This window comes from Lipotes vexillifer, unplaced genomic scaffold (assembly GCF_000442215.2).
Source record: "Lipotes vexillifer unplaced genomic scaffold, Lipotes_vexillifer_v1.1 scaffold365, whole genome shotgun sequence".
NCBI lineage: Eukaryota > Metazoa > Chordata > Mammalia > Artiodactyla > Lipotidae > Lipotes > Lipotes vexillifer.
Window position 1 is genome coordinate 1834980 of NW_006781263.1, and position 18555 is coordinate 1853534.

General features: G+C 40.2%; 1 protein-coding gene across 1 annotated transcript in view; it reads left to right on the plus strand.

Moving 5' to 3' along the window:
* KIZ (kizuna centrosomal protein) overlaps window positions 1-18555 on the plus strand; it is a 121295-nt gene that overhangs the window by 38238 nt on the left and 64502 nt on the right. Inside the window, exons 5-6 of the mRNA XM_007454530.1 lie at window positions 10091-10736; window positions 11117-11432. Coding sequence (XP_007454592.1) covers window positions 10091-10736; window positions 11117-11432 — 962 coding nt within the window. The remainder of the gene's footprint in view (window positions 1-10090; window positions 10737-11116; window positions 11433-18555) is intronic.

The window sequence follows — 18555 nt, forward strand, 5'->3', positions numbered from 1 at the left end:
TTTTCCCATACTTTCCCTTAGTTCTTTTAGACATGATTTCCTTTAGTTCTTTGAACATATTTAAAATAGCTAATTTAAAGCCTTTGTCTAGTAAGTCCAACATGTGGGCTTCCTCAGGGATAATTTCTTTAATTTTAATTTTTATTATTATTTTTTTTTTTTTTAATTTTTTGCAGTACGCGGGCCTCTCACTGCTGTGGCCTCTCCTGTTGCAGAGCACAGGCTCCAGACGCACAGGCTCAGCGGCCATGGCTCATGGGCTCAGCCGCTCCGCGGCACGTGGGATCTTCCCGGGCCGGGGCACGAGCCCGTGTCCGGTGCATCAGCAGGCGGACTCTCAACCACTGCGCCACCAGGGAAGCCCTAATTTTTATTTAAAAAAACTTTTTTAGAATTGAAGTATAGTTGATTTACAACATTGTGTTGATTTCTGCTGTATGGCAAAGTGATTCAGTTATACATATATACATTCTTTTTTATATTCTTTTCCATTATGGTTTATTACAGGATATTGAATATAGTTCCCTGTGCTATAAGTAGGTCCTTGTTGTTTATCCATTCTGTATATACTAGTTTGCATCTACTAATCCCAAACTCCCACTCCATCCCTCCCCCACCTTCCCTCCGCCTTTGCAACCACAAGTCTATTCTCTATATCTGTGAGTGTGTTCCTGTTTCATAGGTAGTTTCATTTGTGTCATATTTTAGATTTCACATGTAAGTGAGACTATGTGATATTTGTCTTTGTCTGATTTACTTCACTTAGTATGATAATTTCTAGGTTCATCCATGTTGCTGCAAATGGCATTATTTTGTTGTTTTTTACGGCTGAGTAGTATTCCACTGTAGATATGTATCACATATTCTTTACCCATTCATCTGTCAGTGGCTATTGTGAACAGTGCTGCTATGAACACAGGGGTGCATGTGTCATTTTGAATTATAGTTTTATCTAGATATATGCCCAGGAGTGGGATTGCTGGATCATATGGTAATTCTATTTTTAATTTTCTGAGGAACCTCCATACTGTTTTCCATAGTGGCTACACCAACTTACCTTCCCACCAACAGTGTAGGAGGGTTCCCTTTTCTCCACACCCTCTCCAGCATTTGTTATTTGTAGACTTTTTAATGATGGCCATTCTGACTGGTGTGAGGTGGTACCTCATTGTAGTTTTGATTTGCATTTCTCTAATAAGTAGCGATATTGAGCATCCTTTCATATGCCTATTGACCATCGGTATTTCTTCTTTGGAAAAAAGTCTACTTAGGTCTTCTGCCCATTTTTGGATTGGGTTGTTTGGTTTTTTTGTTAAGTTGTATGAGCTGTTTGTATATTTTGGAAATTAAGTCCTTGTCAGTTGCATCATTTGCAAATATTTTCTCCCATTCCATAGGTTGTCTTTTCATTTTGTTTATGGTTTCCTTATGGCTGTGCAAAAGCTTGTTAGTTTGATTAGGTCCCATTTGTTTGTTTTTATTTCTGTTGCCTGGGGAGAGTGACCTAAGAAAACATTGGTAGGATTTATGTCAGAGAATGTTTTGCCTGTGTTCTCTTTTAGGAGTTTTATGGTGTCATGTCTTATGTTTAAGTCTTTAAGCCGTTTTGAGTTTATTTTTGTGTATGGTGTGAGAGTGTGTTCTAACTTCGTTGATTTACATGCAGCTGTCCAACTTTTCCAACACCACTTGCTTTTTGCCATTGTATATTCTTGTCTCCTGTGTTGAAGATTAATTGACTAGGTGTGTGGGTTTATTTCTAGGCTCTGTATTCTGTTAGATTGATCCATGTGTCTGTTTTTGTGCCAATACCAGGCCATTTTGATTACCGTAGCTTTGTAGCATTGTCTGAAGTCTGGGAGGGTTATGTCTCCTGCTTTGTTCTTTTTCCTCAGGATTTCAGGGATAGTTTCTATTGACTGCTTTTTTTCCTCCTGTGTATGGATCATACCTTCTTGTTTCTTTTAACATCTCATAATTTTTTGTTAACTTTTGGACATTTTAAATAATAAAATGAACGTCAGATTTACCCCTTCCTAGAGTTTATTGTTTTGTTTGCTTGCTTAGTGATTTTCTGAATTGTGTAAAACCTGTATTCTTCGTCATGTGTGGTCACTGAAGTTTCTGTTCAGTTAGCTTAGTAACCAGCTAATGATTAGACAGAGCTTTCTTCAAATGCCTGAAACCTGTAATTCTCACAGTCTTTGCCAAGGGGTTTTGGCACTCATCCAGGCAGTTTCCAGCTCCACCTTAGCCTTCATGTCAGTGCTTGCCCAGAGCTTACCTTGAAAGGTAAGCCTGAGGTGACAGCTTAGGCCCTTCTCAGGACTTTTCTTTTTTTTTTTTTTTAACATCTTTATTGGAGTATAATTGCTTTACAATGTTGTGTTAGTTTCTGCTGTATAACAAAGTGAATCACCTATACGTACACATATATCCCATCCCTCTTGTGTCTCCCTCCCAGCCTCCCTATCCCACCCCTCTGGGTGGTCACAAAGCACTGAGCTAATCTTCCTGTGCTATGCAGCTGCATCCCACTAGCTATCTGTTTTACATTTGGTAGTGTATATATGTCCATGCCACTCTCTCACTTCGTCCCAGCTTACCCTTCCCCCTCCCCATGTCCTCAGGTCCATTTTCTACATCTGCGTCTTTATTCCTCTCTGGCCCCTAGGTTCATGAGAACCTTTTTTTTTTTTTTTTTTAGATTCCATATATATGTGTTAGCATATGGTATTTGTTTTTCACTTTCTGACTTACTTCACTCTGTATGACAGACTCTAGATCCATCCACCTCACTACAAATAACTCAATTTTGTTTTTTATGGCTGAGTAATATTCCATTGTATATATGTGCCACATCTTCTTTATCCATTAATCTGTCAATGGATATTTAGGTTGCTTCCATGTCCTGGCTATTGTACATAGTGCTGCAATGAACATTGTGGTACATGACTCTTTTTGAATTATGGTTTTCTCAGGGTATATGCCCAGTAGTGGGATTGCTAGGTCATATAGTAGTTCTGTTTTTAGTTTATTAAGGAACCTCCATATTGTTCTCCATAGTGGCTGCATCAATTTACGTTCCCACCAACACTGCAAGAGGGTTCCCTTTTCTCCACACCCTCTCCAACATTTATTGTTTCTAGATTTTTTGATGATGGCCATTCTGACCAGTGTGAGGTGATACCTCAGTGTAGTTTTGATTTGCATTTCTCTAATGATTAGTGATGTTGAGCATCCTTTCATGTGTTTGTTGGCAGTCTGTATATCTTCTTTGGAGAAAGGTCTGTTTAGGTCTTCGGCCCATTTTTGGATTGGGTTGTTTGTTTTTTTGATATTGAGCTGCATGAACTCTTTATATAATTTGGAGATTAATCCTTTGTACGTTGATTTGTTTGCAAATCTTTTCTCCCATTCTGAGGGTTGTCTTTTCGTCTTGTTTAGGGTTTCCTTTGCTGTGCAAAAGCTTTGAAGTTTCATTAGGTCCCATTTGTTTATTTTTGTTTTTATTTCCATTTCTCTAGGAGGTGGGTCAGAAAGGATCTTGCTGTGATTTATGTCATGGAGTGTTCTGCCTATGTTTTCCTCTAAGAGTTTTATAGTGTCTGGCCTTACATTTAGGTCTTTAATCCATTTTGAGTTTATTTTTGTGTATGGTATTACGGGGTGTTGTAATTTCATTCTTCTACATGTAGCTGTCCAGTTTTCCCAGCACCACTTACTGAAGAGGCTGTCTTTTCTCCACTGTATATTCTTGCCTTCTTTATGAAAGATAAGGTGACCATATGTGCGTGGGTTTATCTCTGGGCTTTCTCTCCTGTTCCATTGATCTGTATTTGTGTTTTTGTGCCAGTACCATACTGTCTTGATTACTGTAGCTTTGTAGTATAGTCTGAAGTCAGGGAACCTGAGTGCTCCAGCTCCGTTTTTCTTCCTCAGGGTCTCTTTGGCTATTTGTGGTCTTTTGTGTTTCCATACAAATTGTGAAATTTTTTGTTCTACTTCTGTGAAAAATGGTAGTTTGATAGGGATTGCCTTGAATCTGTAGATTGCTTTGGGTAGTATAGTCATTTTCACAATGTTGATTCTTCCAATCCAAGAACATAGTATATCTCTCTGTTTGTATCATCTTTAATTTCTTTCATCAGTGTCTTATAGTTTTCTGCATACCAGTCTTTTGTCTCCTTAGGTAGGTTTATTCCTAGGTATTTTATTCTTTTTGTTGCAGTGGTAAATGGGAGTGTTTCCTTAATTTCTCTTTCAGATATTTCAGATATCATTCCTTTCAGATATCATTAGTGTATAGGAATGCAAGAGATTTCTGTGCATTAATTTTGTATCCTGCTACTTTACCAAATTCATTTATTAGCTCTGGTAGTTTTCTGGTAGCATCTTAGCATCTTCAGGATTCTCTATGTATAGTATCATGTCATCTGCAAACAATGACAGTTTTACTTTTTCTTTTCCAATTTGGATTCCTTTTATTTTTTTTCTTCTCTGATTGCTGTGGCTAAAACTTCCAAAATCATGTTGAATAATAGTGGTGAATGTGGGCAACCTTGTCTTGTTTCTGATCTTAGTGAAAATGGTTTCAGTTTTTCACCATTGAGAATGATGTTGGCTGTGGGTTTGTCATATATGGCCTTTATTATGTTGAGGTACGTTCCCTCTATACCTACTTTTTCAAGAGCTTTTATCATAAATGGGTGTTGAATTTGTTGAAAGCTTTTTGTGCATCTATTGAGATTATCATGCAGTTTTTATCCTTCAGTTTGTTAATATGGTGTATATACATTGATTGATTTGCATATATTGAAGAATCCTAGCATTCCTGGGATAAACACCACTTGGATCATGGTGTATGATCTTTTTAATGTGCTGTTGGATTCTGTTTGCTAGTGTTCTGTTGAGGATTTTTGCCTCTATGTTCATCAGTGATATTGGCCTGTGGTTTTCCTTTTTTGTGACATATTCATCTTGTTTTGGTATCAGGGAGATGGTGGCCTCATAGAATGAATTTGGGAGTGTTCCTCCCTCTGCTATATTTTGGAAGAGTTTGAGAAGGATAGGTGTTAGCTCTTCTCTAAATGTTTGATAGAATTTGCCTGTGAAGCCATCTGGTCCTGGGGTTCTGTTTGTTGGAAGATTTTTAATCACAGTTTAAATTTCAGTGCTTGCGATTGGTCTGTTTATATTTTCTATTTCTTCCTGGTTCAGTCTCGGAAGGTTGTGCTTTTCTAAGAGTTTGTTCATTTCTTCCAGGTTGTCCATTTTATTGGCATATAGTTGCTTGTAGTAATCTCTAATGATCTTTTGTATTTCTTCAGTGTCAGTTGTTACTTCATCTTTTTCATTTCTAACTGTTGATTTGAGTCTTCTCCCTTTTTTTCTTGATGAGTCTGGCTAATGGTTTATCAATTTTGTTTATCTTCTCAGAGAACCAGCTTTTAGCTTTGTTGATCCTTGCTCTTGTTTCCTTCATTTCCTTTTATTTCTGATCTGATCTTTATGATTCCTTTCCTTCTGCTAATTTTGGGGTGTTTTTTGCTCTTCTCTCTCTAACTGCTTTAGGTATAAGGTTAAGTTGTTTATTTGAGATGTTTCTTGTTTCTTGAGGTAGGATTGTATTGCTATAAACTTCCCTCTTAGAACTGCTTTTGCTGCATCCCATAGGTTTTGGGTCTTCATGTTTTCATTGTCATTTGTTTCTAGGTATTTTTTGATTTCCTCTTTGATTTCTTCAGTGATCTCTTGGTTGTTTAGTAGTGTATTGTTTAGCCTCCATGTGTTTGCTTTTTTTTCACAGTTTTTTTTTCCTGTAATTGATATCTAGTCATAGCATTGTGGTTGGAAAAGATACTTGATACAATTTCAGTTTTCTTAAATTTACCAAGGCTTGATTTGTGACCCAAGATATGATGTATCCTGGAGAATGTTCCATGACCACTTGAAAATAAAGTATATTCTGTTGTTTTGGTATGGAATGTCTTATAAATATCAGTTAAGTCCATCTTGTTTAATGTGTCATTTAAAACTTATGTTTCCTTATTTATTTTCATTTTGGATGATCTGTCCATTGGTGAAAGTGGGGTGTTAAAGTCCCCTACTATTATTGTGTTATTCTTGATTTCCCCTTTTATGGCTGTTAGCATTTATCTTATGTATTGAGGTGCTCCTGTGTTGGGTGCATAAATATTTCCAATTGTTATATCTTCTTGGATTGATCCCTTGATCATTATGTAGTGTCCTTCTTTGTCTCTTGTAAATAGTCTTTGTTTTAAAGTCTATTTTGTCTGTTATGAGAATTGCTACTGCAGCCTTCTTTTGATTTCTATTTGCATGGAATATCTTTTTCCATCCCCTCACTTTCAGTCTGTATGTGCCCTAGGTCTGAAGTGGGTCTCTTGCAGACAGCATATATATATGGGTCTTGTTTCTGTATCCATTCAGCCAGTCTGTGTCTTTTGGTTGAAGCATTTAATCCATTTACATTTAAGGTAACTATCGATATGTATGTTCCTATTACCATTTTCTTAATTGTTTTGGGTTTGTTATTGTAGGTCTTTTCCTTCTCTTGTGTTTCCTGCCTAGAGAAGTTCCTTTAGCCTTTGTTGTAAAGCTGGTTTGGTGGTGCTGAATTCTCAACATTTGCTTGTCTGTACAGCTTTTAATTTCTCCATCAAATCTGTATGAGATCCTTGCTATGTAGAGTAATCTTGGTTGTAGGTTTTTGTCTTTCATCACTTTAAAACTGTCCTGCCACTCCCTTCTGGTTTGCAGAGTTTCTGCTGAAAGATCAGCTGTTAACTTTATGGGGATTCCCTTATATGTTATTTGTTGCTTTTCCCTTGCTGCTTTTAATATTTTTTCTTTGTATTTAATTTTTGATTGTTTGATTAATATGTGGCTTGGCCTGTTTCTCCTTGGATTTATCCTGTATGGGACTCTCTGTGCTTCCTGTACTTGATTGACTATTTCCTTTCCCATATTAGGGAAGTTTTCAACCATAATCTCTTCAAATGTTTTCTCAGTCCCTTTCTTTTTCTCTTCTTCTTCTGGGACCCCTATAAGTTGAATGTTGGTGCATGTAATATTGTCCCAGAGGTCTCTGAGACTGTCCTCAATTCTTTTCATTCTTTTTTCTTTATTCTGCTCTGTGGTAGTTATTTCCACTGTTTTATCTTCCAGGTCACTTATCCGTTCTTCTGCCTCAGTTATTCTGTTGTTGATTCCTTATAGAGAATTTTTAGTTTCATTTATTGTGTTGTTCATCATTGTTTGCTCTTTCGTTCTTCTGTGTCCTTGTTAAACGTTTCTTGTATTTTCTCCATTGTATTTCCAAGAGTTTGGATCATCTTTACTATCTTTACTCTGAATCGTTTTTCAGGTAGACTGCCTGTTTCCTCTTCATTTGTTTGGTCTGGTGGGGTTTTTACCTTGCTCCTTCATTGCTCTATACTTCTCTGTCTTCTTATTTTGCTTAACTTACTGTGTTTGGGGTCTCCTTTTCACAGTCTGCGGGTTCATAGTTCCCGTTGTTTTTGGTGTCTGCCCCCAGTGGGTGAGGTTGGTTCAGTGGGTTGTGTAGGCTTCCTGGTGGAGGAGACTGGTGCCTGTGTTCTGGTGGGTGAGGCTGATTCTTATCTTTCTGGTGGGCAGGACCACACCTGGTTGTGTGTTTTGGAGGATCTGTGAACTTATTATGATTTTAGGCAGCCTCTCTGCTAATGGGTGGGGTTGTGTTCCTGTCTTGCTAACTGTTTGGCATGGGGTGTCCAGCACTGGAGCTTGCTGGTAGTTAAGTGGAGCTAGGTCTTAGTGTTGAGACGGAGATCTCTGGGAGAGCTCTCACCGATTGATATTATGTGGGGCTGGGAGGTCTCTGGTGGTCCAGTGTCCTAAACTTGGCTCTCCCACCTCAGAGACTCAGGCCTGACACCTGGTCTGAGCACTGAGACCCTGTCAGCCACATGGATGCTGTTCATTAAAAGTTCATTAAGTAAGTCAAACAAAGACAGATATCATATGATGTCACTTATATGTGGAATCTCAGTGACCTGGATGCTGGAGGCCCATGGTTCTGGAGTCGTCCTCAGGAGTCTCGCACACGCCATGTATTAAGCAAACCTCAATCCTCTTGGACGCCTGACCCCCACAAAACTCCGAGTGACAGTGAGGTGGGGCGTCTCCCAGGAGCATGGTCAGGTGGCGGGAAACTGGGTCCGGCACCGAAGTCGTGCTGGTGTGGAACCGCCACGGCCGGAGCCGGACAGCCCGGGCAGCAAGCTGCACTGCGCATGCACAGGCCGCAAATCTCTTCCCTTCCAGAACGAACGCCCCCTCAGGACTTTTATTGAGCATGCCCACAGTCTAGGTTTCCAGGAATATGCTGGAGCTTTTCAAAGCCCCCTGTGGACAGCTCATTCACCAGCTTTTCCTTTTAAGTTATTTTAGTTAGCCTATTGTTTGCCCAACTGTTATCCACTGCCTTAGGCAGCCTTGATGTTAAACATTTGCCTCTGCTTATTTTTGACAAATAACCCCCAGGGAAAGGCTGTTCACGCTGTGTCAGCTCCAAGTCAGGTCAAATAAAGACAGTCTTGTGAGGGTGGTCTTCCAGGGAGCTACTAGACAGGTCAAATAATGTCAGTTCTCTGGGAATGGGGCTTTGAAAGAGTTCCAGTCCTTTTCTACTCCTTTCAGTGTCTGTAAGGGTGCTGGTTTACAGGCTGTGTATCAGGCTGCTGATTTTCAAGGTTACTGCAGACTGGAGGAGGGGGAAATGCGAATAGGGCAAAGTTCAGACACGTGAAGTACTGCCGTTCCTACCAAGATTCAGTTACTTTTCTTGAATAAATGTTCCTCAGATTGCTGCAAGCCTTTGGTAATTTCCAGAGTTCTGAAAAGTTATTCTGAAGATGTTTTCCACTGTTATTGTTTCTTTTACAGAGCAGAGAATTTTGAGAGGTCCTTATTCCGCCATTTCTCTGACATCCCTTTTCATTTGTTTTTGCTTCAAAGTTGTTTGTTTTATCTTTAGAAATAGAAGAGACAGTATGTTTGAAGGGAAGTGAGACCTAGATTCTGTTTCAGCTATGTGAATGACATCTTCTCTGAAAATTTTGGCCTCAGTTTTTCCATCTGCAGAGGAGGGGTGCAGATGCATCTCCCCATCAACCTATAGTGCTCTGTGGACTAAATGCTATGTGTATGTGGAGGTGCTTTGGTCCCTTTGGAAGAAAAACACTTAACTTCTTCAAGGCTTTATGATTGTTACTTCCAGTTCTGCTTCCCATTGTGTGTCCTTGATCAAGCCACTGAACCAGTTACTTCTGTTTCTCTTTCCCATCCCACCCTCGTCCCCTCCTTTCTCTCTTTTTAAGGAAGAGACAGTGCTCATAGTCCCCATAGACATGCCAGTGAATTTAAATTGCTTTAAATGTCTTTAAAATTACTTGAAGTTGTTCAGAAAAAAACTGCTATTATTTTCAGTTTGACAGGAAATTAGATTATTTTGCACATATGCATTATATTTTAATGCAGTCTTGAATATGTGATTATTGGAAGTTTTTTAATATTACCCATACTACTAGAAATAGAGTTTTGAAACCCCCAATAGTCCTTTATATGCCCCTGGTTTTTTTGTTCAAGTACCTCTGTAGCTTCATCAAATCCACTTCTCTGTGCAAAGTGGTTAGAACTCAAAGTTTATTTTTTTAATTGTGGTAAAATATACGTAACAGAAAATTTACCATTTTAACCATGTTTGAGTGTACAGTTCAGTGGCATTAAATACATTCACATAGCTGTACAATGCAATGTATGTATCTCTTTTTGAAAAATACAGATTCCATAGTTCCCTGACCATATTTGCTTTGTGAACCAATATTGTTATTACAATTAAATAGTGTGGACTGTACTGTTTTTTGGTCATTCATTTTGTAGGAAGCCATGAGTTTTATAGAACATGGTAGCTGTTGCTTTCATTGGTCCTGCTTCCTGACCTAATTTCATTTCTGTAAACAACCTAAATAACCTCATTGTTCATACACAACCTGTTTAACTTTCATGTCTTTTGGTGGTGCAGGTTGTAATGCCGGCAGAAATTAACTCAGGGACCGCCGCGTCAAGAGGATTGTATCACCCAGCAACAATCTTTATGGGCCGCCAAGTGTCAGCCGTCTCAGGCGTTGGAGATTTCAGTACAGAACAGAAATCTCCCCAACCCACAAAGAACTTTTCAATTCCTGACCCACATTCACACCAGCAGACAGCCCGGAGCAGTAATGTGACAGACAGCTATGTAGTACAAATTCATAGTGACACACAGTGCTTAAATAAGTCTGACAGAATAGATGGAAAGACATCTCTTCAGATGGGTGAGAAAACGCCAGTCACAGCCAGCGCGTTGTCTGAGGAGGAACAAACTCATTGCTTGGAGATAGGAAGCAACGCACGTCAGGGCAAGAGTAATTTATCTGAAGGCAGAAAGTCTGCCGAACTCCATTCCCCATTACAGGAGAGATTAAGTCCAGAGAACAGAACCACTGATTTAAAGTGTGACAGTTCCAGCAGATCAGAGGGATCAGAGGGAGAAATACTGACACGGGAGCATATTGAAGTCGAGGAAGAAAGAGCCAGACTGCCAGCCTCTCTGCCGTCAGGCTCAGAATGCAGTGCATCTGAAAACGAGTGTTCTCCAGAGAAGCATCCTGCCTGGGAAGCTTCCTCAGGTGGGCTGAGAGGCTGAAATGGTTTGCTGATTTTTGTTGGTATTTAGTTTTTTGGGTGGTGATGGTCTTATGTAAGAATACAAAATACTGTCTAATAGTATCTGTCAAAAAACAAAGTAGTGACTTTGCCAACAAATTCCATTCTAATGAGTTCTTAACTATGTACGTGGAAATATTTTTGCGAGCAAATTCTCTGATTTTTAAACCCACTGTGATATTTTAAAAATATTTTTCATGGGTCTTAAAATACTGTAGTTCGCTGTGGATTGTTTATACACGTCTCTAACAGATGAGCAGCTCTGCTCTGGGAGGTAGGACGTCTCACCCCTTGCTGCCGCCTGAAGTCAGTGATCAGTAATCTGTTCATGTCCCCGTTACAGATCGTCCTCCTCGCGGGGACCCAGAGGCACAGGAGCCCTGCAGAAAAATGTGGGAAGGGCAGGAGGAGGAGAGTGAGAGCAGCAGCAGTGACCTCACGGTTTCTGTAAGTGAAGAGGATCTGATTCTAAGGAGTCCAGAGCCACAGCCAAATCCAGGTGACACGGTAGAGCAAGAAGATGGAATAGAGGCCTTCAATTCAGTTCACTCCAAGCGAGAAAGAGGTGCCCCATCCACTGAAAAACATAGTTGCATTGTGCAAGCCCTAAGCTCTCCAGATTCAAAAAAGGAATCCTCCACTAACTCGCCAACAAGAGAGTAAGCCATTCAGTTTTTTTCCTTGTTCTGTTTTTAGTTATGGACATTTTTAGAGACCATTCCACTGGGAGTATATTATTACTATTTTTTTTTTTATGATCTACTCAAACTTGGGGTTCCTGTAACATGGCTGGTATTTCCTCTCAGTGATTATGTACGATGTAAGACTAACCCATTTTATTAATTTATTTTATTTTTGGCTGTGCTGGGTCTTCGTTTCTGTGCAAGGGCTTTCTCTAGTGGCAAGCGGGGGCCACTCTTCATCGCGGTTCACGGGCCTCTCACTATCACGGCCTCTCCTGTTGCGGAGCACAGGCTCCAGATGCGCAGGCTAAGTAGTTGTGGCTCATGGGCCTAGTTGCTCTGCAGCATGTGGGATCTTCCCAGACCAGGGCTCGAACCCGTGTCGCCTGCATTAGCAGGCAGATTCTCAACCACAGCGCCACCAAGGAAGCCCCTGGGAGTATATTATTGAACACTCAGCCATGAATGTATAAGTTCCTTAAGTCTCATAAATAGTCTTTTAGATAAGGACTAATTCCTTTTTTTTTTTATGAAACAGCTTTAAAAGCCTGAATATCATTGAAATCATGGTGATTGGCAGTTTATAATTATATCTAAAGAATCCCTGGTTAATTCATAAGTCATTCCCCCCACCCCCTACCCACCATCCTTTTGGAAAATCAGTCATTTTGGAGTTGTAGTAACACAGGTGACAAACACTTAAAACTTCCTAGGAATTCAGCTTTTGAGACTAAGAACTTTGTATCTAATTAATTTGCTTAATCCTTCTATCCCTTGCCAGAGTGTCATTTTCGTCATACAATTAAATATGCATTAATAAGTTTTTGTAATTATATATCTAAGGCAGCTTTCATTTTCTGAATGTAAAAGTGAGGACATTGGAGTCTTTAAGGGTACATAGGAACATCGGTGTTATATATTTTGAACACTTATAATATCCGAGTCATAAAAGCTCATATATGATTTTTTTACTGTTGATCGGAGATAGTGGAATTGTAGAAAACATGGAAACCGTTGAGAACCAATTCTGCAATAAAAGTAGCACAAATAGCATCAAATCTCTTAGGGATACAAGGAACTTAAGTACACAATCCGAGGTAGAGCTTGCTGTTTAAAATGAGGATACCAAGGCCAGGGGCATAGAAGTGGCACATAGGCCATGGGGGCAGACCCTCCACACAGCCTCGCCGACCCCACCCCACGCCCAGAATGTTGTTACACTATGATACCATCTGTCTCTCTCTTTCCAACAGTCCCAGCAACAGTGAAAAGCCAGACGGGTGTTCTTGTATGCATGGGTGCATGCTCTCTTTAAAGCACCATTGAACCTTTTAATATATTGCCTCTTACCACTCATTACCTACTTACGGTGAAAAGTTTAATTTACAGTCTGATTGCCTCCAAACTGATGTTCAAGACATACTTATTGAGAGCATCCAAGTACAAAGTATTTGCGCTGTGGATGGAAGAACCAACATGGTTCTTGTCCTCGGGAGACTGGCTTTATTGCAGAGGCAAGCCAGATGGGTTTTTCTAGTAATAATACTTCTCTCTCATCGAGGAAATACGGTATTACATACTATTAATATATCATTAGAAACTTTATTACTAAAAAGAGAATGTTTCTATTTTAGGTTTGTATTTGCAGGCTTCTTTTTATAGTTCATTGGACAAGTTCATTGGACAAGTTAGTATTTTGGTAGGCTAACTGGAGGACTAGTGTACTTACCCAGGACTCAGTCCTTGTCTGAGATGAAAAAAGTTGAGTGTGTATAGAATTAAGAATCTTCTATCTCCTATTCTCCTATGTGAATGACTGTTTCCTGTGACCCTAAAACCAAGCTCCTTGACATGTTGGGATATAGTTTTCCAAAAGTTGTTGGAAAATAGGGGCATTTGGGGAATTTTTGAAAGTTTGTTTTAATAGAATGCCCCCAGAATGAAAGGTCAGTCAGCAGTGGTGGTTTTCTGTGTCCATGTTACCAAATTTGAGTCTGTTGATTTTCTGTGGTGAAAGTCCTCCCCAGGCATAGACTGATGCTGGTTTTAAATGGTGCTGGCTAACTTGCCGACTCCCCACTGCTCTTGAGGGGCCTGCATTCTCTTCTTTCCTCTCTAGCATTTGCTCTTCTTCTTTGCTCAGAGGGTTGATTATTAACCTGAGCCTGTGACTTCATGCTTACAGAGTACCACTCTGACCTCAGAGGTTCTCAGTTTACTTTAGGATCTGTTGAGGGCCTGGAGAGAAATTACTAGAAGGGATTTTAGTTAACAGAGGTGAAGAGGTGGGACAAAGGAAGACACACAGAAGGATTTGAACAGGAAACTGGAACCTCTGATTTGATGAGTGATGATGATGACTTCAGACACACCTGGGAGATACTGCATTCTGGTTCCAGGACACAATAAAACGAGTCTCATGAGAAGGCAAGTCACACGAATATTTTGGTTCCCCAGTGTGTCCATGTTGTGGCATGTTTCAGAACTTCATTTATTTTTATGGCTGAATCATAGTCCAATGTATGGATAAACCACATTTTGTTTATTCACTCATCTGTTGATGGACACTGGGGTTGCTTCCACCTTTAAAAGCCAAGTGACTTTGAGAAGCTTCATGGCCTGCTCCCATGGCTACCTCCAGATGTTGAGCATGTGATTCATGTATGTGAGCTGACCCTCCATTGCAAGCTGCAATTAACTCTTTTCAGAAGAACACTTACTACAATGAAGCTGCACAAAAGAAATGTTGAAAAGGAGGCCCTTGAATCTTTTATTTTCTTAAGGAGTGAGTAGTTTGCTACAAATGTCGGTGCAAAGCCCCATGACTTAAAACATCAGACATTTATTATTTGTCATGTGACAGGTGGTTGGCCCAGTGTCAGTTGGGGCCACAGGGATAACTTGGCCACTTGTCCCTCATCTGGGAGATTAGTCCAGCCTCAGTCACCTGGTAGAGGTAGCAGAGTTCCCAAGACAGCAAGAGGGCAAGGCCAGTGCACAGATGCTTCTTAAGTGTCTGCTTGCATCATGTTTGCTAATGTCCCATTGGCTAAAAACATTCACAGGGCCCAGCACAGTGTCAGAAGGTAGATAAAGACAGCCCATCTCTTGATGAGGTGAGTGGCAGAGTTGCGTTGCAAAGGGTGTGTATCCAGGGATGAGAAGTTTATCGTCATTTTTTGTAACCCACCACTGTACTTTAGGACAAATTCAAATAAAGATAAGCTTGATGTGAGTCCAAAGGGTCAGGAAAGGTTTTATACAGGTGTTGATGCAGCATCTTAAAGGATGTACAGGTTTGAATAAGGAGGAGGAGGGAAAGGGGTGGATTAGGTCTGAAGGAAGAGTGCAACTAGGAATGCAGGTACAGAGAGCACAAGGGGGAAGGGGGCAGGCAGAGGATGTGGCTGAAGGCTTAGCCATGAGGGGTTGTCAGAGTGGAGGTTTGAAATGTCTCCTGGGACATGGTTGAGAAAGGCCTTGAGTATCCAGTTAACGTATTTAGAGTTATCTCTGTGTTTTGCAGAACTGTTGAAGGCTATTTTGAGAGAAGGGGGTAGTATGGTGAATCACTTGATTTAGGAGAATTAATCTGATGTTAGTTTCATCAGGATGACTTACCCATGAGGTAGCCAGAATTCTGAGATGGCCCCCGAAATTCCTGCCCCTGGTGTACACCTGTATGATCCCCTCGCCTTGAGTGTGGGCAGGACAGTGAGGGTGATGGAGCTGCCTGCCGTGATTAGGATGTCATATGACAGAGATGAAGAATTTTGCAGATAATCAAAAGGACTTATCCAGATTGGACCTGATGTAAGTGGATCAGGCTTTAAAAGGAACTGGGCTCAGAGATTCAAAGCAGCTGAGATATTCTCCTGTTTACCTGCCATCTTGTGGAGGCCACGTGGCAAGACGTGGTATGCAGCATCTGGGAGCTGAGGGCCTCAGTCCTTCCATCATAAGGAACTGAACTCTGCCAGATACCAGTGAATCCGGAAGAGGACCCTGAGTCTTAGATGAGATTGCATCCCAGCCGACACCTTGATTTCAGCCTCGTGACACTAAGTGGAGACCCCACTAACCCATACCCAGACCCCAGACCCCTGGGAACTGTGAGATAAATTTGTGTTACATGCTAAATTTGTGGTAATTTGTTATGTAGCAATAGCAAAGTAATACAGTTGAAGAACTGGAATCAAGGATTATAACTTTGCAAGGATTGTATGGGTAGAAGTCACTACACATAACAGGCTGAATCAGATGTGTTCAGGGTCCAGTGTGGGAGCACATGATGACAGGGGCTCGGAGTGAGCAGCCCAGCAGCCAGAATAACCTGTGCTTTCCCTTCCCTGTACCCTCACCATCTGAGCAGGTGCCTTTTCACACAGTGCCCCATGCAGGTGAGCAGGGATGGAAGGGGGTAGACAGGTAGGGACCTAGAAAAGTGGGTGTGCACATCTGTATTAACCAACAAGCTGTTTCTCACGCAAACATTATTTCTCTGGTTCTTTCTCTAGTGAATGAAGCAATGTATTGAGAGTTTTTTGTTTTGCTCTGTTTGTTTACAAATGCGTAATGTCATAGATCCACCTTTGCAATGTCATCCAAAGTAGTTTTACTGTCTAAAAATTCCCTTTGCTCCATCTACTCATCTCTTTCCTCCCCATCACCCAAACCTCTGGTAACCACTGATTTTTTTATTGTCTCCGTAGTTTACCTTTTCCAAATGTCATCATGTACTTGGAGTTAGACAGTATGTGGCCTTTTCAGATCGACTTCTTTCACTAAGCAGTATGCATTTTAGATTCCATCCTGTCTTTTCATGGCCTGATAGCTCATTTCTTTTCAGTGCTGAATAATATTCCATTATCTGGGTATACCACAGTTTATCCATTCACCTACTGAAGAACATCTCTGTGGCTGCCATGTTTGGGCAATTATGAATAAAGCTGCTGTAGACATCCGTGTGGAGGTTTTTGTGTAGACATAGGGTTTCAACTCATTTGGGTAAATATACCGAGGAGTGCAATTGCTGGAGTGTATGGTAGACTATGTTTAGCTTTGTAAGAAACCCCCAAATTGTCTTCCACAGAGGCTGTACCATTTTTATTCTCATGAACAATGAATAAGAGTTCTTGTTGCTGTACATCCCTGTCAGCATTTGGTGTTGTCGGTTTTCTCGATTTTAGCCATCCTAATAGGTATGTGATGATATCTCGTTGTTTTCATTTGCAATTCCCTGATGACATATGATGTTGAGCATCTTTTCATGTACTTATTTACCATTCATATATCTTCTTTGGTGAGATGTCTGTTCAGATCTTTTGCCTATTTTTTAATTGGGTTCTTATTTTTATTATTGAGGGTTATTTTTTTAAATAAATTTATTTATTTATTTTTATTTTTGGCTGCGTTGGGTCTTTGTTGCTGCACACAGGCTTTTCTCTAGTTGCAGCGAGCAGGGGCTACTCTTTGTTGCGGTGCATGGACTTCTCATTGGGTGGCTTCCCTTGTTGCAGAGCACGGGCTCCAGGCACATGGGCTTCAGTAGTTGTGGCACTCGGGCTCAGTAGTTGTGGCTCGCGGGCTCTAGAGTGCAGGCTCAGTAGTTGTGGTACATGGGCTTAGTTGCTCCGTGGCATGTGGGATCTTCCCAGACCAGGACTCGAACCTGTGTCCCCTGCATTGGCAGGTGGATTCTTAACCACTGCGCCACCAGGGAAGCCCTTATTGTTGAGTTTTAAGAGCTCTTTGTATATTTCAGATACAGGTCCTTTATCAGAGAGAGAATGTGATTTTCAAATATTTTCTCCCAGTCTGCAGCTTGTCTTTCCATTTTCTTGACAGTGTCTTTTTCAGAACAGAAGATTTTGTTTTTGTTTTATTTCTTTTTTTAAGCCACTCTAGGGGTGGCTGGCACCAGCAGCAAGTTCCACCACTGCTGCTGGTATGAGCTAGTCAAGGCACCAACCAGCCATCTTGAGAGCCCCAGAAGTTTTCATTTTAATAAAGTCCAGCTTATCAATTTTGTCCTTGCATTGTGTATTTGGTATTATATCTAAAAATCATCACCAAATCCAAGGTAACCTAGATTTCCTCTTATGTTATCTTCTAGAAATATTATAGTTTGGCATTTTACATTTAGATCTGTGATCATTTTGGTTAATTTTTATGAAAGATATAAGGTCAGTGTCTAGATTTTTTTTTTCATGTGGATATGTGGATATCTTTTTGTTCCAGTACCATCTGTTGAAAAGACTGTCCTTTCTCCATTGACTTGGCTTTGCTCCTTCATAAAAGAACAGTTGACTATATTTGTGTGTGTCTATTTCTGGGCTCTGTATTCTGTTCCACTATCTATTTGTCTGTTTCTTCACCAATACCATACTGTCTTGATTACGGCTGCTTTATAGTAAATCTTGAAGTTGTGAAGTGTCAGGTCTCTGACTTCATTTTTCTTCAGTGCTGCATTGGCTGCTCTGAGTCTTTTGACCTTCCCTATAAATTTTAGAATCTATTTGTTACTGTCGCCCCCAAAAAAATAACTTGCTGGAATTTTGACTGAAATTGTATTGAATCCATAGATCAAGTTGGGAAGCACTGACATCTTAACAGTGTTGAGTATTCCTATGCTTGAAATTGGAATATCTCTCCATTTATTTAGATGTTGATTTCTTTCATCAGTTTTGCAGTTTTCTTCTTGCAGTTCTTGTACGTATATTGTTAGACTTATTCTTAAGTACTTGTTTTTTTGGTGCTAATGTAAATGGTGTTGTGTTTCTAATTTTAAATCCCAATTATTCATTGCTGCTGTATAGGAAAGGAATTGACTTTTGTATATTAACCTAATATCCTGAAACAATGCTATAATCATTGATTAGTTCCAGGGTTTTGGAGTTTTTTGGTTGATTCTTTGGCATTTTGCACATAGACAAGCATGTCATCTTTGATTAAAGACAGTTTTATTTCTCTTTTAATCAATGTCTTGTATTTCCTTTTCCTGTCTTGTATTAGTTAGGACTTCTAGTACAGTGTTGAGTAGTAGTGGTGAGAAGGGACATTCTTGCCTTGTTCTTGATCTTATAGGGAAAGAATCTTG